Source organism: Panicum hallii, chromosome 5 (assembly GCF_002211085.1).
Source record: "Panicum hallii strain FIL2 chromosome 5, PHallii_v3.1, whole genome shotgun sequence".
Lineage (NCBI taxonomy): Eukaryota > Viridiplantae > Streptophyta > Magnoliopsida > Poales > Poaceae > Panicum > Panicum hallii.
The window spans coordinates 11185721-11209677 of NC_038046.1; the positions used below are offsets into that span (position 1 = coordinate 11185721).

The window sequence follows — 23957 nt, forward strand, 5'->3', positions numbered from 1 at the left end:
GGGCATGATCAAGCTACCAATCTACCATGATGCTGATGCCCAGAAAGCGCCGACCAGGCGAGCGATTTCTGGCCAGCCAAAGGCCAAAGCTTCCATGGCAAGGGTACGCAGCACGAGGAGCTTGCCAGTTTGCCATCGCAAGGGCACGCGGATCACACCGTCGCCCGTCGGAGCCGATCACACGAATGGTAGCAGCGATTTGATGGATCGGATTGGCGAGGGGCTAGCTTTTGGGGATGCTGGTTCCAAAGGTTCCACGAAACTGACGACAGCCAGATGTTTTTGTCGATCGGGCAATCGATGAGAGCCGCAACTTTAGCTTCGTTTCCGACCATATTTTACAGCTGGGGTGCTATCGTCGTGTTAAAAAGCGGTTGATGTTTTATTCCAAAAAAAAGCGGTTGATGAGTGCAAGAGGATCTTGGCCTAATCGGTTCTTTCGTCCCTTTGCCATGATTTAGGCCTTGGTGCATTTGTCTATATATATCAACTATGGTGATAATATACTGGCCTGGTGACGAAAAGCGAGGTGAGATGCAGAGAAAATGAAAGGAGAGGGAGAAGTGACGAAAACATTTGACATTGCAGGTTACACCCTCGTCCCTGAAGTATTTTTCACCATGGACTATTGCCTTAAACTCTAACCAACGATGTTATTCAGCTAATCAGTTAAGTAAAGTGAAATGAGTACCATTAGATTTATTATTGAAAAATGCTTTAAGCGCGCGTGGTATGCTTATCTAAACAAATATGCGCTCAAAAGACGAATAAGCAAACTGTTGGAAAAGTTAATAATGATAAATATTTCGACACAGAGGGAGTAATAGATTATTGTTTTGCAGCAGTACAAATTTGTGAAGTTCAGTTATCGGCAGAGTAATATGGAACTCCTTTTTTCCCAACAAAAAGCAATAACTTTACTTGACTTTAACCCCACAAATAACTGAAAATTTATGGTAACATACAAAAGCACTTAAATTTAGAGTAGTGAATATAACATAGACATAAATTTGTCTCAGAATGTTTTTGACGGACAAATTAAGTCCACAGTTTCTTACGAACAATCTCTTAGAATTTTTGCCCTTGATAAGACCACTTGAAAAAAAAATCGCCGATCGAGTGAAGTGGGGACACAGAAAGCTACTAATCTCTAATTCTTGAACAAATGTGATACACACTCTTGCTGCCACACGGGAAAAAATCACTGGTGCCTGGAAGCATGCACGTGCAGTTTCATTTCTATCTGTTCCTATTATTAAAAAAATTAGGAACGGAAAACACATGCACAATATATAGAGGGAGTTCCCTCTAACAAAGGGCCTGTTTAGATCAAAATGCAAAAACGCAAAATTTCACTGTAGCAAAGGAATCTTGCTAATTTGAAGTACTAAATGAAGTCCATTTGCAAAACTTTTTGCATGGATGGGTTGTAAATCACGAGACGAATCTAATGATGCTAATTAATCCATGATTAAGCAATAATTACCGGATGATTACTGTAGCATCACTGTTGCAAAACATGGATTAAGTAGGCTCATTAGATTCGTCTCGCGATTTACAACCCATCCATGCAAAAGGTTTTGCAAATAGACTTCATTTAGTACTTCAAATTAGCAAGATTCCTTTGGTATGTTTGCGTTTCCTTTTTGCGTTTTTGCGGTAGGAACTGTTTAACAGGCGCAAAGTAAAAGGCATGCACCGACGACGAAGCCGATTCCCAGACCACGGCGCGGACGGAGCACGCATGGCTAGGCTAGGCCAGTAGTAGGCCATGGCCAAGCACAAACTGTTCCCCTTTGCTTTTCGTGCAGGCTCCTGATTTCGACGCGTACTTGTCGCCGTACGTTGTGTCCATTCAACCTACTGTTCAGGGTCGAGAAATAGCACGGCACGTTAGGGCCCAAACGACTGTTGGTGCACATGATTACTCTACTCGTGTGTTTGACTTATCAGAGCAGATGCGTGCATGAGACAGTCGATGGCTGTGCTACTGCTGCTCCGCTGCTGTAGCAGCACCCTGGCAAATCAAAAGGCATGTGGCAATCTCGTGGCGGACTTGGGCACGGGGAAAGAAAGGGAAAGAGGCCCGGAATGGACAGGACATTGGACCCAAACGGATGCAAGCATACACACCCGCACGCTCCGCAAACCGCCAATTTCTAGTCCCAACCGTGCTGGGCCTCATTTCCTTTTATGGGCTCAAGTGGGACCGTGGTCACTCACTAGCTAGTGTGACGAATGCTGTGATCATCTTACTCGGTGGCTCAGGTCCCGCAAATACCAGGCAGGGGTCGCGCGCGTGGATGCGAGCCGACGCGTCGTAGAAGAGTATCTGGTCTGGGCACTCGCTGCAGGTGGGCCCATCGGAAGTTCTTCTCTTCTTCTCCGCGAGCTCGCCGCCGGAGTTCGGGGAGAGGGTTTACCAGGGTTTCCTATGTTCTTCTTCTCCGCGAGCTCACCGCCGGAGTTTGGGAAGAGAGCTTGCCAGGGTTTCCTATGGTCTCCGAGCTTAGAAAGAGGAGGAAGAGATCGTAAGAGGCTCGGCAGCGGAGGCGGGTGAAGGGCCGGTGCGGCGAGGCAGCGGGAGCTGCCGGCCGCCGGTGGTCGAGAAAACAACCGGTAGAAAAGGCACCGGACAGAGGAGCACCATAAGCTGTTAAGGCAGCGGTGGCGGGGCGAGGTGCAGATGGGCTTAAGGGAAGCTTTCTGCGATGCTCCAGCTCGCAGTCGTATCTGTGACCCCGAGCACCCCCGTCAGGTCCTCTCTGCTTTTGACGTTTCGAAATGTTGAAAGGTGTTCCTCCACCGAAATCTTTTGGCCGCAAACAAGCATCCGAATCTCTTTTCTTGCAGCGAAGAGAAAAGACGACCTTTCACACCATTTTTTCCTGACAGAAATCTCTGAAATCCATGATCAGAGATTATCAAGACGAAAACAATCTGCGCTTTTTTCCTCCTCGAGACTGCGACGCCGGATTAGAGAGGGACGGCAAAGTAGTTCAACTGCAGAGATGGATCAAGTGTTGGACGCAGCAGACATGGGACTACGACGAGAACATCGCCTGTGGCTCGATCCAGACAGCTTCGAGCTTACTTACAATGCAGATGGAGCTTGCCAAAAAAAAAAAAAAATCGGCCGTACATTCCACTAGTATGTATACTGTGTTACTCCATTACACCACGCACACTCGACAGCAAATGAACACTAGCTCGTAGCTGCACGGCCTACAAGCCGCGGTTGAGCATCTCCTTGTAGTTGAGCAGCGAGTTGAGCCGCTGCAGCTGCAGCTGCTGCCGGAACTTGTTGATGAAGTCGTCGGCCCGCGCGTCCACGCTCACCGCCGCGTTGTCATCCTCCTCTTCCTCCCTCACCGCCAGCTGGGCGCGCCGTGCCGGGGCCCTCGGCGCGCGGCGCACCTGCGCCTGCGCCGGTGCGCGCTCCAGCTTCTTCACCTCCGAGCTCGACTTCGTCGTCTTCGCCGCCCCGACCACCGCCTCGGCGGCCTCCTCGTTCTTATCAGTAGCCCTGCGAACCCGTGGCGGCGGCGGCCTCGCGGCCGGCTCGGACCGGCTCCTGGCGTACTGGGCCTGCGCCTCCCGCGCGCCGCCGCTGGTGCTGTCGTCGTCTGCCCCCGCGGGGAGGTGGTGGTTGTACTCGGGCGGGAAGTCGCCGGAGCGGAAGCGGTAGAGGCCCAGGGAGCGCAGGCGCTCCATGACCGAAGACGTGCGCGCGAGCGGCGCCGGAGGCGGCGCCGGAGCGTACTGGTGCCGATCGCCGCAGTGCTGCTGCTGGTATTGGTAGTGATGGTCATGGTCTTCGTCGAGGTGGCGGCGGCGGGAGCGGGAGGTGAGCGCGATGGTGCCGATGACCATGTTGAGCAGGAGGAAGAGCGTCGCCGGGGAGAAGTAGCCGCGGACCAGCGACCAAGGGTTAGCCGCCACCGCGAACGCGTCCCCGCCGCCGTCCATCGATGAACCAGCCCGGAACGAAGGTTGCCCGCGCGCAAGACGAAGGGAGGGGAGAGTGCAATCTGCAATGGCCTGGCCTCTAGAGCTCGCAGGTGGTGGACAGGTGGGTCGGATTCGGATACGTTGTTGCCTTGGCTAGCTGCTCGGTGTTGGGAACGGCGGCAGGGGCGCGGGCCTCTTATACGAGGAGCCGTGGGGAGGGAGGGGTCACGCGGCGCGCTGATCCGGAGGCCGGGGGACGGACGGTGCTGGGAGGGCAGCGGAGAATGCTTGCCGGGAGGGGGCAACCTGTGCGCGCGCGCGCTCACGGGATGGAGTGCCGCCTCTCCTCGTGCGCCAGGTTGGAGATCCCGAAACCCATGAGCCTGGTCGAATCAATGCGAGCACGGGGTCGCCGGGCGTCGGCGGCTGCGTTCCATCATGAGGAGATACTGGCGCTGTCTGGCTGACAGAAGTTTCCAGTATTTTATAGGAGGGATGTTGTCGATCGAGCTTGCCTTGAAGATCAGTTCGAAGAGCAATTCTGGTCTTCTTTTTATGGCAGCGCCTGATCGATGATACATGGGCTCGGTTCGTGATTTCGTGTTCTAAATAGACAGAAAAAATGGTTCTAGTACTGAATGAACAATGAGGGCATGGAGCAGAGACCTTTCTTCGCTTCACCGTCTTGGCGCGTACCGGGGGGGGGGGGGGGGGGGGGGGTTGGGGGTTGGTTGCAGCTGGCCCCTCCCAAGGTTGAGTGGATGAAAGTTAGTGAAAGTCTAGCTAGTAACTGCTTACTGCGTGGCCGCTTTTTGGAGCAACTCCAAAACACTCTTCGTGTCTTTTCTCATTGTTATAGGGATAGAAATTTTGATGGAAAAGACTTTTCATATCTTTTCTCATTGTTAGAAATAGAAATTTTGATGAAAAAATACCCTCCAATAGCTTCTCTAAATAGTTATCCAAATGTAGCCATCCTCCATTCCGCATTTCTCGATAGCCAAAGATAAATAATGAAAATAGCTTTCTAGAGTGTACACAAAATATAGAGAAGCTGTTGGGGAGCGAGAACAGATAGAAAGTGATTTTTATGGAGAAGGTTCTCCAAATAATAATTTAGAGAGTGAAATTTAGAAAGATTTGGAGATGCTCTTAGCCTCTGACTCAGACATAGGTTGATGCCTTCCGTTTGCGTATGGACTGATTGAATCAACAACAACAAGTAGTGCAGCCTACTAGGCCCTTCGATTAATCACGCTCGCGGCGTTCGGCCGCACGAGCACACACACTGGCATGGCAGCGCACAACGAGGTGAGCCGAGCAGCCATGCCTAAGAAGCGTCCAAAGAGCGGCAACGATTTGCTTCGCTTTTTGCAATTTGCAGCCCAACCACGGCATGTACGTCGGTGAATCTAAAATTCTTGATTCTTATATTCTGGAAGCTAAGCAAGTCTACCACGCGAGTCATTACTCAATTGTTTTCTTTATTATGATTTCTATTCTTTCCTGTCGCAGTGGGCCAGTTGCATGAGGTGCTAATTGTCAATTCAGATTTAAATTTTAAAGGATAATCATGAGATTTAATTTGTTCTAGTCTATAATTTGAAACTTTCTTATTAAAAGTCAAGTGATAATTTCTGATACCTATATAATTAGACAAGCATAAACAACATAACTTTTGATATAGGGACTAACTAGGCAGCATAGTGTTGCCATGCGAGAATCTGAATTTACATTCGCTCGCTACCTATCTTCGTAGCAATGGAACCAAATAGCTACCCTCCACAGCTCCACGTGCTTGTGCCCCACAGATACACATTTTCGTTTTCCTTTCCGTGTGGCTCCGCCTCACACGCCTGGCTCCCAGGGATGACGGCGTCGGGAGGCAGCTCGAGCTTCGCCTGATGCGCGCGGCCATCGGAGGCAGCTTGGCTCGGTGACTGTGCGTGGCCCAGCGTTTTTTATTCTTTTAAATTTTTGTTATATAACAAAGTTGTTGCCCAACTTTGTTGAACAAATTAGTATAGTGTTATCTTTAATTTTCTGGTTGTGGGCATGACAATATTCTCATTTAAATTTGTTATAAAAAATTATCTCACAAGAATTTGTAGTATAAATTATACATAAAAATTGTTTGCAAAATTTCTTTAGCAATATTTTTCGCTTAAAAGATGTATGAAAATATTTGTACGTCAAACTTGTATATATAAGTTTATAACATTTTGAAAATAGAAAGTAGTGGAAAATAAAACTTTCCGGAAAAGGAAAATCTGAAGTTGTCTGAGATCCATCGGGAGCCCCGCTGGCGCGCGCTCGCTAATTAAATTCCCGTTGCCATGGTATACTGCACGGATTCAGCATACCCTATGTAGTGTTTCACTTGGTCCCATGCACGGGAAGTAGCCGAATAGCCGTCCACCAGCCCACCTAGTGCTCATCAGTACAGCTGTGTGTCAGCGTAGCACGATACGTCACGTGCTGCCACATGTTCCCGTGTTCTTGCTTCCGATCGATCAGAACCAGAGCCTGGTCAACCTGACTCAAACCTACCAAGAATTTAGGGACTATTTGGTTACTTAAGACTTATAATAAATCCTACCCAATAAGCTTCTAAGCTACATTCCATCCAAATATCTAGGATAAGATGAGGTTTATTATAAACCTCTCCATAAGCCTATAAGCCCTTTTAAGGGTGCTTACGAGGCCTGTAGGTCCCACCAAAAAAATAGCACTTTCCAACTCCTACCCCTTCACAACCCTATCCATGCAGCCCCTTTAATGATATTAACGAGGGACACAAAGATTATTTGCTACTGCGGAGATTTATTATAAATCCATACAATCAAACACCTATTTAAATTGATTATAGGTCTAAGTAACCAAACAGGTCCAATCGACCAATGACCTAGACAGAGACAAACTTGCTCCCTATCTATGTGTGCCACTGCCAACCAGGGCCGGAGCCAGCCGCAACGATGACTGGGGTCATCACACTTACTCACGGAATCGATCAAACAATGAATATAATAATTTGGATCACGAATCTTAATACTCCTAGCGCCAATGTTCGGAAACCGTGACGAAGTCCGCTGGGGTTCTCGTCACCACGTCGATCGGAAGGTTACTGGATGACTCGCGCTCCCCGAACGGAGTGCACGACCTCATGCGGCCTTTGGCCTGTCTTCATCTAAAGTTTCATGGAAGTGCGTGGGATGGCAATTCGAGATAGGAGAGTCAACACGTGCGTGGGATGGCAAGAAATTTAAAAATATTCTAGTTCTAGTATTCAATTTGACATAACTTTTTTTATTTTATATACTGCTACGCTTTCATTCTAATTGCACTGTTGCGTTACATGTACTGACGCTGGAAAAATGAGATCCATCACAGGCATCACTGGCGGACCCAGGACCCGGCAACCCTGGGCACTCGCCCGGGCTCCCTTGTTATAGGTGCAACGAGCTAATCCTAGCACATCGCAATGGTAAAAGCATGTCTCAATTTTTTTTTATTTTTTGCGTTAGCCACCACTAGAGAGAAGAGTCAGCACGTGTGTATTCATTTTCAACACTAGAGACCAGGAAATAAAAAAAAAACGCTGCTGACAGATGACTAGTCCCGGCAAGATACGTGTTCCCATCAGCATTTGCACATGTCTATCTTCTAGCGATGGACACATGGACAGGACATATATTCATCTTTTCTCTTCTTTTCATTTTTGCGAGGCAGGATGGTTGTGTTCATCAATGCACCATCACACCATACCATCTTTTCTTAAGCATCAATCACAAGAGGAGCCAACGACTCCGGATCCAGTTCCACGAGCCTGCCTGAATTGCTGGATCAACGCAAGCATGGGGTCCTAGCGCGTTGCATTCATCAGCTACTGTGCTTTGTCTTGACAAAAATAGTTGCATAACTATAGGAAGTGTCCGCTAATAGTATATCTTACTGGAGTGATGCGAGTTGATCGAAATGCCTCTGTTCTAAATAAATAGAAAGACGATTCCCTGGAAATGAACTAGCATATTGCTGCGAGTAAGTGCAGCATTTGTTGGTACAAAGACATGGCAGGCGTTTCGTTTCTTTTTGACGCAATAATCTGTGTCGTGTTGGCATGCCAGCGTGCGCCTAGATTGCATCTGTTCTTCGCCTGTTCTTGCTTGCTTCTGTTTTGTGTTACGAGATCGGAAGTTCAGAACAGAGCAGGTCAACAAGACCCAGCCAGTACTACCAGCACTTCGTTGGCAGGCAGTAACGCTTTATGAGAAATCCCGGCAACACATGGATCTCCTATAGCGTGTGCACATGACGATCTCATAAAAAGAATTTGAATCAAGATCCGTCCAAACGCACAGTTTTTTTTTTCTAATGATGATTCATGATTGACGACCGACCATGCTCGAAATAAACAGGACGATGACCCGGGAATGATGCGCATCAACGCCATACCCCATCTTCTAAGTAGGGCGTGCGCGTACTGAGCGAGCGAGCGTGCACGTACTTTAAGGGCCCCTTTGGATTGGAGGATTTCTAAAGGAATTTTGTAGGATTACTGTTTCTTAGGATTTTTTCCTATTTGATCCTTTGGCTCACAAAAAATGCAGGAAACAATCCACAGGAATACATTTTTTAGCGTGATTTCACAGGAAAGTTACCAAGAGGTCTGACCTCTTGGAACTTTTCCTGGCGGGAATATTACCGTGTTCTGCTCCCTTTCGTGCCGCTTCTTGTTGTTTTCACACGTACTGCTCCGTCTTCCCCCTGGTGAAATAAAAGAGGCGGAGAAACAAAAACACACTCTCCCCTCCCCGGAGAAACAAAACACACTCTCTCCACTCCCCTTCCCATCGTGACCAACGACGAAACCTATCCACTTCTCAGATCGTCGACTACCGGCGACCACATTCATCCCCACCAGGGAAGGCCAATCAACACTGCAGGTACTCTTCTTCCATGTTTAATTTCTGATTTGTTGCTTCCTTTTCGTTTTTCCCCATCAGATCTGAGCATCATCGGCCACCTGTCCATTCGACGGCCATGGCGACCACAAGGCCTTGTTTCCCATTGGAGAGCACAAAGCAGCATTCCCCATGACGGCCAACCAGTACTGCAGGTATCCGTAGGTTCTTCCCCATCTGCCGGCGCTGCCCTTTTGTTTACTGTAGTTGATTTGAGGTGCGGCTCTGCTTCTAAGCATGATCGATTTTCCATGCGCACTTCCGTATTTGGCTATGTGGTGTTTTGACGGAGGCAACGATGCATGTACTAGCTCAGATGCAGGCACCACGAATGTACTAGTATAGATTGACAGAGCCTTTCTTTTTTTGTAGTTATTTATTATATCTAAGTTTGCCGTAAGATATATTATAATATTCTGATGCACATGATGCGCTTCATGGAGATTCTCTGCTTCTTGAAGATGTTTATTATTTCTAAATTTGTAGTGAAATATAGTACAAAATTATGTTGCACACGACGCACTAGTCTTGCAGTGAAATATACTATAAATTTTGGTTAGCTCCATTTATTTTGGCATTCTTGATCAGGTCCAAAATTTTTCTGGGAAAAATTACATTGTAATGTTCTTCTAGGGAGGTGATGCTGGGTAGAGGTCGTGCACAGATAGCTGTTCAAGGTGATTTGTCTAACGGACGAGGTCTCATGAATGTTCACACAGAGCATGATACTATTGAGCCTACTCCTGAAATTGGTAATGCTTCTAACTTTTACTGCATTTGCACACTGAAAATGTAAAGTAAATTTGTATATATCTATTGTTGAATGCTGGAATACAGGAACCACTCGTAAGAGAGCCAAATGGAGCCATGAGATGAAGTTATTTCTTATTGGGCTCCTCAAACATCATGATGTGCCAGGTTTTAGAACACATAATGCTTGAAGTAAGGAGGCATGGACAAATATTGTTTGTCGCTTGAATGCAAAGTTTGGTTGTTCATTTACTCTCAACCAAGTCAAACAGAAGGAGCAGGACTTAAAGAAGGATTATCGTGTTGTGAAAGAATTAGAAGAAGAAAGTGGTTTTGGATGGGACAGCGAGAGAAAGATGGTGACGGCACCTCCAAATGTTTGGGCTAATTTTGTTGCTCGCAAGAACAATTCTGATGCCCTCACTTGGCAAGATAAATCATTTCCATATTTTGATGATTTATTTGCACTCTATGATGGTGAGATTTTGGACCAACAAAAAATTTTATTCTCAAACAGGAGCTGTAATTTCTTATTTTCACCAGTCTTGCAATGTAATTGTGCAGGTCGTTATGCAGAAGGGAGGACTCGTCATGGTATGGATCATTATGCAAACAAGGCAAAGAACGCATCAAATCCTTCAACTCAACAAGCACCAGCAGCTGAGACATATCAGTCACCGTTTCCTACTTGGCCTGCTGAATTTGACTCTGGTTTGCAGTTTCCTTTTGATGAAGAGGCTGGTGTGACTCCTGTGCAGCACATGCAAACTCCTCCTAGCTCAACACCGACACCTTTAGAAGGTACGGAATCTCGACGTGGAAAGAAACAAAAGACTAAATCTTGTACAAAAGACTAAATCTTGTAGTCCTGAAAAAGGATTTCATGAGAGGTACCTAAAGCTGAAAAGGGAAGAAATTGATAGATTTGCTGCTATTGAGGAAAAGAAATTGGAGGATCCTTACAGCATCAACAAGTGCATCACGGTGCTTGAAAGCTTAAATGATCTACAAATGGGAGATATATTATTAGCTTCTGATATTTTCCAAAACAAGAATAATAGGGAAGTTTTCTTATCATTTCAAGGTGATGCAATTTGTTTGGCTTGGGTTAAAAGGGAGATTGGGCGTTTGCAGGCTGAGAAAAACTAATGGGGCTGGTTGCACTGATGCTTTTGTTTAGGAGTATTTTGTGATACTTTTGCAGAGGAATATTTTGTGATACTTTTGCAGGATGAGAAAAATCTAATAGGGCTGGTTGCACTGATGCTTTTGTTTGGGAGTATTTTGTGATACTTTTATTTGGGAGTATTATGTGATACTTTTGCAGGCTGAGAAAAAACTAATGGGGCTGGTGCTTTTGTTTGGTGATAACGTAAGGACATGCAACTTATGGCTGATAGTAGTAGAAGTACTATAGTTCTAGCAGTACAATAGTAAGAGTACAACATTTCTAGCAGTACAATATTTAAGTCCTGTAATATTTGTAGCAGTACAATGTTTAAGTTCTGTGAGTTACATATTGATCCCACATCTGATGTGCTATAGCATCTCTCTTTTGATTTCCAGCTTCTCTAGAATTATTAAATCTCTGTATATCACTGTTGTAGTTGTGGTCACCACTTGGCATTTCAACAACCTATTCTGGATCTAACTCATCATTGGAATTAGTTGACCACTGCATATCTCCATTATGTAGGCGTATAAAGTTGTGTAGAACACAACAAGCAACTGATATATCAACTTGCTTATCAACAGGATAGTGTGAGCCAGTCCTTAGTATAGGAAATCTCATTTTCAATATACCAATTGATCTCTCAATATGGTTTCTTAGTTGTGCATGTCGAAGATTAAACAGCTCCTTGTAATTCCGAGGCTTTTGATTGGCTCTTCCTTGTTCTTGTAAGTGATACCTTGTTCCACGATACGGTACAAGGAACTGTGTTGTGTTTGCATAACCAGCATCCACAAGAAAAAATTTACCAGGTGGTACTACTAGGCCATGACCAAGTGCATCTTGTAGAACTCTTGCATCTGAAGCGGATCCCTCCCAACCGGCATGTACCTGACAAACTTCAAATCAAAATCGCATGCTAGCATCACATTTTGAGAAAATGTTTGCTTTCTATTCCTATAAGGTTCTTGCTGTTCCAGCGGAAGTATCATCGGCATATGTGTCCCATCAATAGAGCCAACACAATCCTGCATAAAAAGAAATTTAATATTCATTGCTGTTCATGTGATAGATATTTTAAAATTCTAAGATAACAACTGGAATATATATTTGTCTATACCTGAAAAAAGGGGTAAAATTTTGGTCTTCTCAAGATCTGATGTGCAGAGACGGTGGACGAATATATATGCATGTTAGCTGTGTAATTGCATCAAGCACAGCTCCAAAGTATCGACTTATTGTTTCTCCACTGTGTTGGAAGAAATCTGCCAATGTCTCATTACTTGCATTTTTTGCTAGTGCATATAAAAATATAGCAACTTGTTCTTCTACCGAGACAACTCTTGAATCAGTAAAGAGTTGTTTCTCACAAAGCTTGTGTACCAAAGCATGAAAAACACTAAGTTCCATACGGAAATTTCTTTTACTTAGGATCTCATGCCCAGTTAAGATTTCTTGAACGCGAGATGCTCCTGAAAGTTTGGATGTGTGCATAGGTGTCTTTGTAGATGGTTGTGATGAACTACTTTCTAAAGTCGGGAGAACAAAAAGCATGAACTCATCTTCATTTTGTGACCTTCTTTGATAGTTTCAATCCATGAAAGTGACAACCAAAAATAACACTTTGCTAGCTTCTTTTATCAACTGCTATTGCCGGGAATGAATTAAGCACAAGAAAAGCATCTACCATCATGACTAACATATATGCAGAAAAATTGTTAAGTACTCATGAAGAGCTAAGTGACTCACCAAATTGCCTTTGTTTGTTGAAGGAGGAAACAAGTTTCGCTTCTTTGTGTTGCAATGTATAAGCTAGTGCTTTATAAAGGCATACAAAGGCAATGGTCTTGCAAGACAACAGCTGGCTAGCTGGGCAACGGCTAGCATACAAATACAAGGCAACCGATAGCTAGCTGCAACGGCGCAGCTTCAAAGTGATTCCTTTTTCCTATGGTACTACCAAAGGCATTCTCATCTCAATTCCTGTGGTTTCAATTTCTGTAGGATTCAAAACATCTACCATCTCAATTCCTATATTTTTCGTGTTACTGCGTTTTTCCTATCCTACTTTCCAAAGGGGGCCTAAAGAACGTGCGCTCATGTAATCCCTGCAACACACCGACAAGCTCAGATAGTCAAGTGCACGCAAGCAGCTTAACAGTAGGAACTTCGATAACAGATAACGACGTGCCAACGAATGGATGCGGGCCATTACGACTACTACGTGAACAGAATACATGAAGTCAAGCAATCAGAACAAGCCCATTGTAATACCCATGTATTCTGGTTTCAATCCTTGTGTTGGATTCTCTGTTTACACAGAAGGATAAATAACCCTTTTAGGCTTTTGCACGCAAAGTTAGGTATATGTCCCTCGACAGTTACACGCAAACTGAGCTATAGGTTCAACTTTTCTATATGTTCCTCGACTCAGCATGCTTATTCAGTATTCACATTTTTCTAGATTTATTTCAACGACAAACGAGATATATAATATACGGGGCTTGCTCCACGTGGGAGCGGTCGTAAGCAAATAAGACTGCACACTTCACAATCTCACTAGGTCCAATAGAACAATTCAGAATAACTGTCAACAATATCCAGCAATATCCGAATAGTCGGCCTACAGACTACGGAGATATCCAGCTCTGCTACGCTCGCAGACGTACTCAGTTTAGTCACACAACAAGCTTAATACAAGCTCACAAGTCACGGGTCTTGGAGCATCAGAGTCAGAGGGCAATACCAATGTCAACTGAAGCCATTGTTAATGGCTAGGAAACTAGAACACCTACTCGGGGTTTGCACTGGATTGGATTCCACAGATAATCACAGGATTCAGTTCCTCGGAGTGCAGCTGGCCAAGTGAGCCTTGAAATTCTCCAGTTCTTGGAGAACTTCCTCCTCTGGGCGGTAGATCAAATCACTCATGCGCCATATCTGAACAAATAAAATTGTAAGAAAAGAACAGAATCCATATGGAATAAAGGAAAAGGTAAACATATAGGTTTAGTAGCTCCAATTATCAGTGAAAATACAGCTCACTTTTGTCTTGTCAATTCACAATCGTTTGCAAAATCGCAAGAAAGATCAGTACCTGCAGTGTTCCACCTCCACCGGTGCTCTCACCATCATCTGAGACACTGACGATCGTCCAAGGATCCGATGAATTCCAGTGGAAGTCTACAATCTTATCCCTGCCAAAATATGCAATATGAAATTCATGGTATATAATGGAACCACTTAAAGAAAAAGAAAGGCTGTGTTTTGAGTGTTTTGTGTCACACGTGCTAAAAGGATTTTTTTCATATAAAGAGAAATGTATGCTTAGGGAAAGATACTGGAAACCCTAGTCCCCAGGCTAGAAAACATGGGTCTATTTCTGTTTGATTTCGTATGAAGATACTAACATTTATTGCTTTCACAGGGTGCCAAAACAGATTACTACTCAATTCACTACCGGGAGGAGGCTGTACATAGAAGCCATAACCAAACCACTATGCCAATAGTTTTTGGGGGAAGCTAGACCCTTTGAGCCTGAAAGCAATATGCAACAGAGGCCAACCTCAAAGCATGAGTCTTCCAGGAGCCCTGGGAGTGCTCCCGGAAGGTGGAAGAGCATACAGTGGTAACCTAAAAGCAAAGCCCAACAGGACTAGAGACAAAATTGTGGTAGGGTACTTCCAAGCTATGAAAGACAAAAGATGAAAGCTAGCCCAGAAGATAGGAAGGAATAAGGAGACCCTCTCTACACTTCTATAATGACACATGGGCGCAGCGATTGTAAATAATCTGTAGTGCCCTTGCACAAGTAGAAGAAAGACATAAGAGTATCGTAGAGCAAGCTTGCAACTGAACAAAAAGGGGCTGGATATGAGCTTTAAATACACCACCCTCCAGCATGTAAGGGCAGTAAAAACGTTTGGGGCATATTGCTCCGCAAATGGAGTAGTGATTGATTGATGCACTAATTTTGTTTCAAACCCTGGAAGTCCCTTTCAGGCCCCGGTGGTCCCTATTTGTTCAGGGGCCTTTCCCCCAACAGCATCGTACCTGTGACCAGCATGTTGAAAGAAAAGCCCCGCTGGTACGTTAGAATTTTTCTTCTTCCCAACCTGTCATTGCAAAAGAAAAAAAAATATTAAGGCAAAGTACACGAGAAAACAGCTCTTCTGGGCTTGACAAATCATTGTGCAGGATTCTGTCAGAAGAAACAAAATGGTTACCTTCTCATGATCCCACACATTTAAGAAACCGTCTTCCGCAGAACTTCCGAAAACAGATGCTCTGTCAGGTGACCACTGGAACACAAAAGGTTGAATTATTTCTAAAAAGCATTCAAAAACAATTTAAGAAATAACCATATCTGCATTAAATGAAAATAATAACAAACATATTATCTTGACATGCCTGGACACAAAGAACAGCAGCTTTATGGCCCTCAAATTTGTGAATCGGAGAACCAGCTCCTCCAAAACCCAAATTGCGACGATCCCACATACGGACAGAGTTATCAGCAGAACTGAAATATCAATTGAAATTCTCACTACTCAAATATGTAAAAAACCAATGAAGGAAGATGGGACCCATCTTCCACATATGATGAGGGACTAAGCCGTAATGCCATCATACCCAGTTAAGATATAGTTAACATCAAGCGGATTCCAATCAACACAATGAACATCCCCACTGTGAGCTTTCTCAACCTGGAAATCAAGAATAAAGAAGTTTTAACATCTTATTGAATTCCATCACTCTGTGTTAAGAAATAAAATTAAAAGGTATGAGGTATTAAAAAAAACGAAGTCACAGGGGCGATGCTGCATTCAGTTTGCCTGGTGCCGTTGCACCAGGGTAAGAAAATTTTCTACACCAGCTAGGCTCATATTCACCATATATTGCTACAAATTTTTGCATGCTCCTTAAGGGGCGCACCACGGTAAGCTTAGAGTTAGCTTCGCCCCTGCGAAGTCACCCTATTTGGAATAAGATTAAGAAAAAACCACCTGAGCAAAATCTTGTTGAATGGACTCATTGAATTGAGAATGTGTGGACAGCGCGATGGTTGTGACATCATGGCCCAATTCGAATTACGGCCTTTTTTTGTTGGGGGGTGGGGGGTAGTCTCCCCTTGCAAGTTGAGGGTAAGTTACACCAACATATAAAGCTGCTAGAGTCCATGCCACCAACCCAGGTTAACCCTTATACGTAAAGTGAGGACGAAAGTGTAAGCAGCTTAGTGGGAGTGTGCGGTGCACTCATCGTAAGTGAAACTGAACCCTTTGGACTCTAGGGCGTTACAGTGGTAGATCCCCACCTGTGCAGCTGCCAACTCTGGTTCTCAACAAATGGAGGGTCACGTGCGATGTACCTCGTTCAGCGTGTTCCAGCCTTCGGTCCCTTTTCTCAACCTTACCTTCCCCATGGCTCGAGTTTTTTTTTTGTTCTTCTGGACTCATTAAATCAGAGTCACAGATCCAACTTTTCAAGGAATTTCGTGTTCATCAGGTTATTGAAAATGCACAACTACTCGAGGAAACAGAACCAGAACCAGAAGTATCATGCAAGTAAAATATGCCAGGCCGATTTGACTAACTAAATCATTCAATGTGATGTAGCTGACCATATTAAACCCTCTAGTCTCATCAATAAACAACATTACATCGCCTCGTCAAGTTAAGCTATGTTATTACAAAACATGAGTATTGCATTATGCACTCAAACTTCTGCCAGAAACATAATTGATCCAATTGAGATAAGAGGAGTGTGTTACCTTAACAGCCGGGCTAGTACCAGTACGGGCATCCCAGAGAATAAGACAAGCATCATCACCCACACTACAGAATTCCTGTGCACTTCATCCCCAAAAGGGAAATAACAGAGACATGTATTAATATAAACAAAAATGAAAATAAGGCATAAGTCGACACAGATGTTCAGAGATAGCTGCTATTAATTCACAATTAGCAATAAGATTAAACAAATAGAGATGTTTTACATAATTGCATCTATCTCAACTAGGGATGCAAGTTATATTTATTTTGGGTTATTGGGTCGACCCAAAAATTTGATAAAATGAACTAGGATGGCATTGTGTGTAATTAATTTAGGAGGAGAAATGAACTAGAATGGCATGCCATCGTAATTATTTAGTTGACCCATAAAACACCATTGGGTACCCACTTGCATCTCTAATCCCAACCAACCCCACACCAACTCAGGTAAACCAACAAAGTGATGAGGGAGTACCAGCTAAGCAAAGCCAAGACAAAGCCACAACATACGAAGTAAACCATCCAAGGGAACAAGTGAAATATAGACAAACCACATGAAGTGATGCAAAGAAGCTACAGAAACGGGTGACTTCACTTTCTGCTGAATTTCACTTTAACATATTAAAGGATTTTATACTACCTCAATGTTCTAATTTGTGTTGCTTAGGTTTACATGTGAGGAGATGAAGATGCTCAAGCTACGAAGGTTTATGTGGAGGACAAGGCACATTATGTGGTGGACAACATGGACGCTGCCCAAGCTGAGAAGGGCTACATGAAGACAAAGGTTTACAAGTGCTTCAACTTCCCATGCATGCGAAAACAAACCTATGACATTTCAGGATGCACAATGCATGTGATTGGAAAGCTTATTTAGCCTACTTTCAGACATAACCAAATAGAACGTCATTGCTTCAAGGTGATCATTGAGTTAGGTTATCTTCATAGACTGAAAGGCCCTTTTACACCCCACTAGGAGGGTTGTTCCTAGTATAAATACCCCTTGCATATAAGCTACTTTAAGACTATTGATAATCTATTTTGAACCCCTTTGCTCCTATGTGTGCTAACAATTTCAGAGTGATCTCTACCCCTTTTGCTTTTGTGGCTCCCAATTGGTGCTCCTGCTTCGTTTGATAGCAGTTTGTGTTGGTTCATTCCTTGAGAGTGCAGTTGGGAAAATCCATGATTCAGGTTGCCGTAATGAGAGTGGTTAGATTTGAAATAATCTGCCAACTTGCACTAGTTATCTTGGCCACTTCCAGCTAGTTATCTTATTCGTTATCCTACATCGTGAAGATTGGGACTGTAGCCTCATCAGATTGTTTTGAAGGCAGCCAAAAAAACAGAGAATGCTATTTACCTGGAAGGGCAGAACTGAACATCTTCAACAGTGCTGTCATGTCCATGGAATATACCCCGAGGATCAACTTTGGGACTCTCCTTTTCATTCGCAGTTTTGCCAGACTGCTTGCTGCCAGATGCTCCGGGAGAAGATGAGGAATCCCCAAGGGCAGATATGTGGTCTTGGATGCTCCACAAGACAACAGATTTGTCCTTTCCTATTAAAAATTTGTATTTGAATAAAAACATAGGTCACCACTTATCAAAGCACTATACTCAATAAAAATTTCAAAAACTGCTCTTTCCCTAGGGTCTGTTCAGCTTGGAAACAGAATTACAAGGTGTAATGGTGACTAGGTTTCATTCCAACTTCTTTTCCGTGTCTTAAAGTTGCCACGGCATCTCTCTCCAAGATAAATCAGGACTGAACCTGTCCACATTTGCATGCACTAGTTACCATGGATACAGGAGTCCCAGTGACACAATTGTGCATGGTCTGCCAAAAATGGGACACAGGGAGGAAGGGAGGGTGGGAGAGAGATTGCCAAGGATATTCTTGATCAGAGTTAAAATGATGCTGCTCAGATGTTGGCATAAATTGGCATGAGATGTAAACCCTAGGGCATAAGATTAACTAGACAGTAACTAAATGCAACAAGTAGTACAATATGGTTAATTTGTTAAGAAGGGTACACATCGCTAAGGACACTTGTCAATGCAACAAGGTAACATCTTCATTTTCATTCAGCAAAAGTTTTTCAAAGCTACGGGGCGCACGCTCGAGATGTTGAAAGAAACAGGATAAATAGTTGACTCCGAAAAGAGAAGGGGCAGCAATAAGCAAGCATACAACAAGATGGAAATGTGCTAACCTCCTGACAGTACATATGGTTCTGCTGGACACATGGCAAGCGCGAATTCAGCATTTTCCTGATGTCCTGTTAATATCTGACAAACAGTTGATGCCAGTAAGCCCTGTGCCAGGAAAAAAAAAAGAGTATATCTGGCACATTGAACTAAACAACTAATGGTACCAGATCAGGGCGAGATTCAGTTGCTCCTAGGACAGCATGTCTATTTGGTTGGGCTTCAACATCCCAAATAAGCACCTGAATGACAATGAAAAAAAGGCTGACACCCATAAATCTATCACTGCCTCACTGGAATAGTTATAGAGATATTGGTTCCATCACAATAATTAAACAGCAGTATAAAGGGCTGGACGTACATCTGGACTGTCGGTGTGAGTGGCTATGATCTTACTGTTCTGTGGAAGCTCCCTGATTCTGTTAACCTGTTTGCATGATAAAGACAGAGATAATGCATCAGCCATGCGGTTTAACAAATTAAGCAAATCATCATGCCACTACACTTCAGATAGGAAAGCAAACTGAGCAACAAGGCTGAAAAGCCGACACAAAACGACCACATTGCAGGTGAGCAAGAGCAACATGTAACAAGGAGTGTAAAACACAAAACAGCCAAATTCAATAGAACATGACTCTTACCTCACCAGGATGAACTATAGTCTTATACTTCTTCACAAAAGGCGATCGTGCTTCCTCATTGAACTGCAAAAGGAATGTAAATCTGCTGAGCACCATTGTAACCCAATAAAAATAGAACCAGAAACCCCTAGGTCCTGTTGAAGGATCAATTTAACACTATGGACATTTTGGAGACACCAGCGTTACACTACCAGTCCATGGCCTCAGATTATCTCTACCCAAATGGCAAAATATTTGTCCGGTCACCCCAGGCAATTTTTCCTAGTAAAAATAACAGCTCCCACTTCCGAATCGTGTAATGCCTTAGGAGCTCAACTATGCTCAATGAGTATTTTCATGCAAATAAGAATGAAAAATGGGCCCTTCAGGAGTGTTGTAATTTGAACATGCCACCTCTAGATATGACCACTCAGGTTAAAAATAATTTGAGCACATTCCTACAATTGTCTAATGAAATACGTGAGAACTTTTACTAACTAATGCCGGTAATTTACGAGCCCGTTTGGGAGGGCTCCGGCTCCTCCTGGCAAAACATGTTCATCGGAGCCGGTTTTCTCTCTCCTCTCCCCTCCCTCTCACAGAGCCACGAGGAGCCACAACTCCACCAGCTCCTCCTGGCTCTGTGAGAGGGAGGGGAGAGGAGAGAGAAAACCGGCTTCGATGAACAGTGCTTCACCAGGAGGAGCCGAAGCCGGCCGGAGCCCTCCCAAACGGGCCCTACATGTTGATTATTAGTCCAATAGCTGTGAATCAGGGCCCATGTTCTTGTTCTCATTTTTTGACGATTAGACCAACTGCATCATGACTTTGAAAGATCGGGCCAGATCATCAACTGTGTTTTGCAGGATTTGGATCAGTTCTCATCGGAGCCAGATCATCAACGTCAAGTCTCTACCAATCAAATTTATCCTACTTATTGGAAGATCGGGCCAACACTACAATTACGGCATTACATTGTTTCCCAATGTGGGATTAACTGGAGGACTGCAACAGTATGTGAAGGCTGCTAATGAGGAAGATGGAGTAGACAGAAGGTTGTGGTTATTCAGGATGGAGGTTTAAAAGCTTCGAGAGGTTGAACAACATTAGTTCTTCTGTAATCAAGTGACATATTGCTTCCTGACATGCAGCATTTGTTCATTGAGAGCTTGAAGGAGTAAAATGGTTAACATACTCTGAACAGCAAAAGTCTAATTTTCTGATTATGCTAAGATGAGACGAAATTGACATCAAAGGTAAGATAAATGCCACAAGATGCACGGCTGAAAATTCATGCACTTCTGCTTCCAACAGAACAGAACTGTGATTAATGCAAAAACAGTAACTAACCTGGGAGATATGTTCAGCAGCTGCAACCCTGGGTTTGACAACTTCACAGTTCGCAATAACCAGAGTGTTAGGCACACTCCCATCCGTCTGAAACCATATCATGCCAAGCAACTCCTATAGTTAGCTCCGATAAAGAAAATGTGTACACTCATTAACCAACTAAAACATAAGCATCGGCTGCAGTGCATCTTGAAACTTCACAATTAGCTTCAGCTTCATAACATTTTGAAAGAGCTAAAACAATATGTGCTCGCAGATGCGCTTGCCTGCTCAGATAGGTAAAGGCGCTGGCGATTCTTGTAGGTAGCTTTCTCAAATTGCGGGCCCCACCTGTTCAACCAAAGATCAGCATCATTAGTGGGAGGATCCAAGCATTGAAGCAACTTAATAAACAGAAAGCAATCAATCTGCAAATATTTATCTTTAGCTTCAAAACATCTTGCAAGATAACAGAATGTGTCAAAACTCTGATGCACAATTGCATATCACCACCACCATGTTCATGCTCTGATCAATAGCAATCATTTTCCGTACGAAATTAGTAAGTAATCATCAAGACAACAGGCGTGCACCCGCCCACTAGCCACCAAACCATAATCCTAGGATTTTCAAGAGTTAATGCAATTTGAACTGAAATTGGATCCACATCCCTTCCTGTCCAAACAGGTACTTAAGTCACTGCTGCAGGAATTACATGAACACACAAGCTCATAGCCCCCAGCCCAAATAGTAACAGCCCACAAAAAACCACCCGCTCATAAACCCTAGCATCGCAAAACACTACTAACCCAGCATCCAGGCCCACCATTCCCACCCTGTACCACGCTATCCCCACCAACGCACCAACCACGCGACAGATCTTGAGCCACCGCAAGCACAGCCCCAGACCAAAACCCTAGACATGAACGCCGAACGACCAACCCCTCAAAACCCTAACCCGGCAGGAATCTCCACGGAAACGACGGCTACGAGCATGAAACGACCGAAAAAGCGAGCAGGAAGGAAGAGGGAGTGCGGTGTGCAGGGTATGTTACCGGCAGGAGAGCGACGGCCAGACGAGGTTGTGGTTGGCGAACCAGTCGTAGAGCACCGGGATGAGCGACTTCCACTGCGCGTAGCGCTCATCCACCGCCGCCCTGGATCCGCTCCTCTCCTTCATCTCCGACACCGGTGGCCTCCGCCGGCGGCGACTGCTCCGCACCTCCCACTCCCACGCTCTCGGCTACTGCGGGAGCGTGCTGGCGTCCCGAGTCTGGAGGTTTCTGTCTGCCTGCGCGGCCGAGCCACTGCGTTGCGAGCAGAGAGTAGAGGGGATCCAATGCTGGTAGCCGAGCGGGGAGCTGAGAGATGGATGGACGAGATGCGTGGGCTGGGCCAGGTTGCATTTGGGCCGGTAGTCAATAGGGGCTGCGTTAAGTTGGGCTGGCGCGTGACTCTTCTAATAAAGGCCTGTGAAGAAGTTGGTTTTCGTTCTTTTCATATTCTTTTTTCCTTTTCGCTGATTTAAGGAATATAACATTTCTTTTCCTTCAAGGCCTCAACTCTAATTTTTTTCCTCCCTCAAAAACCACTCAATGTTATGTTCAAAAGGTAGTATATTGTGATAATTGAGAATCTGCTGCGTTTTCGAGTTGTTTTTTTATTGCTTCTCAGATTGATTCCAAATATCCGCTATGAATTTGGAATGGTACAGACAAATGTTGCCGGCCTAACAACGTTCGAGGCTGCACTGGTTGTCTGCATCTCCGAGACTTGATCGGTTAGTGCAGTATTTTAATAGAAGTTGCTTTTGCATTTTTTCTGATTACACAATACAATACAATATAGATACATATAATGTACGCGCACTCACCTCTATAAACGTATGTACACGCAAATCCTATCTCTACAAGCATTTTCGAAAACTGAGTCGGTAAATTCTCGAGATTGACAAAGTCATTAAAAATACACGGAAACATTGCCTACCATAAAAGCATGACGCCGTTAAATAAAAAAAAAATCGCTTCCACAGGGTGCCCAGAATAAAATGCTGTCTTTCTCGGTACTGGGTACGTAGATATGTACGAAGTCAACAAAATTTAGCTCGGGGCAACTGAAATTTCAAAGGACGAGTCGGTTCGGCACATGTCAAATCTCGATTTTGAATAATCGCTCTCGGGAACGGCATCGCGATCTCTGATGCGGACGTGAGCCAAGGCACCCGGGCTGCCGTTCAATCTTTTTGCGTGTTCAGATTGCTTTGCTTTAAAATAAGAGTTTGGAATATGCCGGTTATTCTCCATTTAGCCCCGCCGCTTATTCCTGGAACATCCAACTTTCTTCTGAAAAATATCAGCGCCCAGAAGTCAAATCCTGCTCGTCGCGTATCAGTTTAGTTTAGGTTTAGCCTTCTTTTCCGCTCAATCCCTCATCCATACCCACAAGACTGTCGAGAGATTCAGCAATTCAGCTCGCGCACCTCGTGCACAGAGGAGAGGGGACTCGAGGAACTCTTCTTGTGCTTGGTACTGTTGCTCCAGGCCGTGGACGCATGGGCCCGACCGACCGACCGGGCGATGGGGAGAGCACAGCACCCCTGAGCCGCTGATCTGAATCTGACTGACCCGTCGTAGATGGGGGGCCGCGCGCGGCGCACATGGCCGGCGCGCGGACATGTCGCGCCGGCCTGGTCAGGGTCGCACTGAATTCGAACCGCGGATTCCTTGTCCATGCAGCACCAGGCAGAAGCAGCAGATCAGTGCGGAGGTGGGTGGGAGCCGGGGAGGCCGCGGGCCACCGTCCACCAGCACAACGGAAAAATAGCGCGGGACGGGCGGTTGCGGTGGTCCGCAGCGTCACGTCCGCCTCACCACTCGCCACGGCCACGCCAACAGCGACCCCCGCCGCGCTCCCCGCACACCACGGGGCCCTTTCGGTTTCAGGTTCCCGTGCGTCCGCGCAACGTCGATGCGTCATCGTCGGTCGGAGCAGGTCGTCTCCGGTCACAAACGAATTCGCCTACGGAACCACTGCGCCGGACAACGGCGATTAACAATGATCCGACGCCATCAGTCAGATCAGGCTGTTCCGCCTACAAACAAATTCTCGCCACGCGAATTCGCTAGTAGACCCGAGGGACCTCGCCGTCGACCGACGTAACCAGAATGGCGACGGGCTTGACATGCCTCTT

General features: G+C 45.0%; 2 protein-coding genes and 1 pseudogene across 2 annotated transcripts; 1 reads left to right on the forward strand and 2 right to left on the reverse strand.

Moving 5' to 3' along the window:
• Positions 1-3119: 3119 nt before the first annotated feature.
• Positions 3120-4187, reverse strand: LOC112895298. Its single transcript, XM_025963246.1, has one exon. The coding sequence runs from the start codon at positions 3967-3969 to the stop codon at positions 3226-3228; it is 744 nt and encodes a 247-aa protein (XP_025819031.1). The 5' UTR covers positions 3970-4187; the 3' UTR covers positions 3120-3225.
• A 4857-nt stretch (positions 4188-9044) lies between these two features.
• LOC112892410 lies at positions 9045-10811 on the forward strand (annotated as a pseudogene).
• Positions 10812-13373: 2562 nt separating this feature from the next.
• On the reverse strand, positions 13374-22094 carry LOC112893644 (WD-40 repeat-containing protein MSI4-like). The gene is made up of 15 exons (XM_025961088.1): positions 21823-22094; positions 21055-21118; positions 20789-20875; positions 19460-19522; positions 19180-19245; positions 18986-19060; positions 18824-18899; positions 17971-18169; positions 16607-16688; positions 15466-15539; positions 15244-15355; positions 15060-15134; positions 14887-14948; positions 13931-14030; positions 13374-13773 (listed from the first exon to the last, which is right to left on the reverse strand). The coding sequence occupies exons 1-15, from the start codon at positions 21945-21947 to the stop codon at positions 13672-13674; spliced, it is 1362 nt and encodes a 453-aa protein (XP_025816873.1). The 5' UTR covers positions 21948-22094; the 3' UTR covers positions 13374-13671.
• Positions 22095-23957: the final 1863 nt, after the last annotated feature.

What these genes read in the sequence shown, in the direction of transcription:
- LOC112895298 (XM_025963246.1), bottom strand. Translation starts at nt 3,969, where the DNA reads ATGGACGGCGGCGGGGACGCGTTCGCGGTGGCGGCTAACCCTTGGTCG.
- LOC112893644 (XM_025961088.1), bottom strand. Translation starts at nt 21,947, where the DNA reads ATGAAGGAGAGGAGCGGATCCAGGGCGGCGGTGGATGAGCGCTACGCG. An exon ending in CTGCTGAACATATCTCCCAG is followed by an intron (nt 19,523 to 20,788) that starts GTTAGTTACTGT and finishes TTCCTTTTGCAG; the next exon opens with TTCAATGAGGAAGCACGATC. An exon ending in GTTAACTATATCTTAACTGG is followed by an intron (nt 15,356 to 15,465) that starts GTATGATGGCAT and finishes TTGATATTTCAG; the next exon opens with TTCTGCTGATAACTCTGTCC.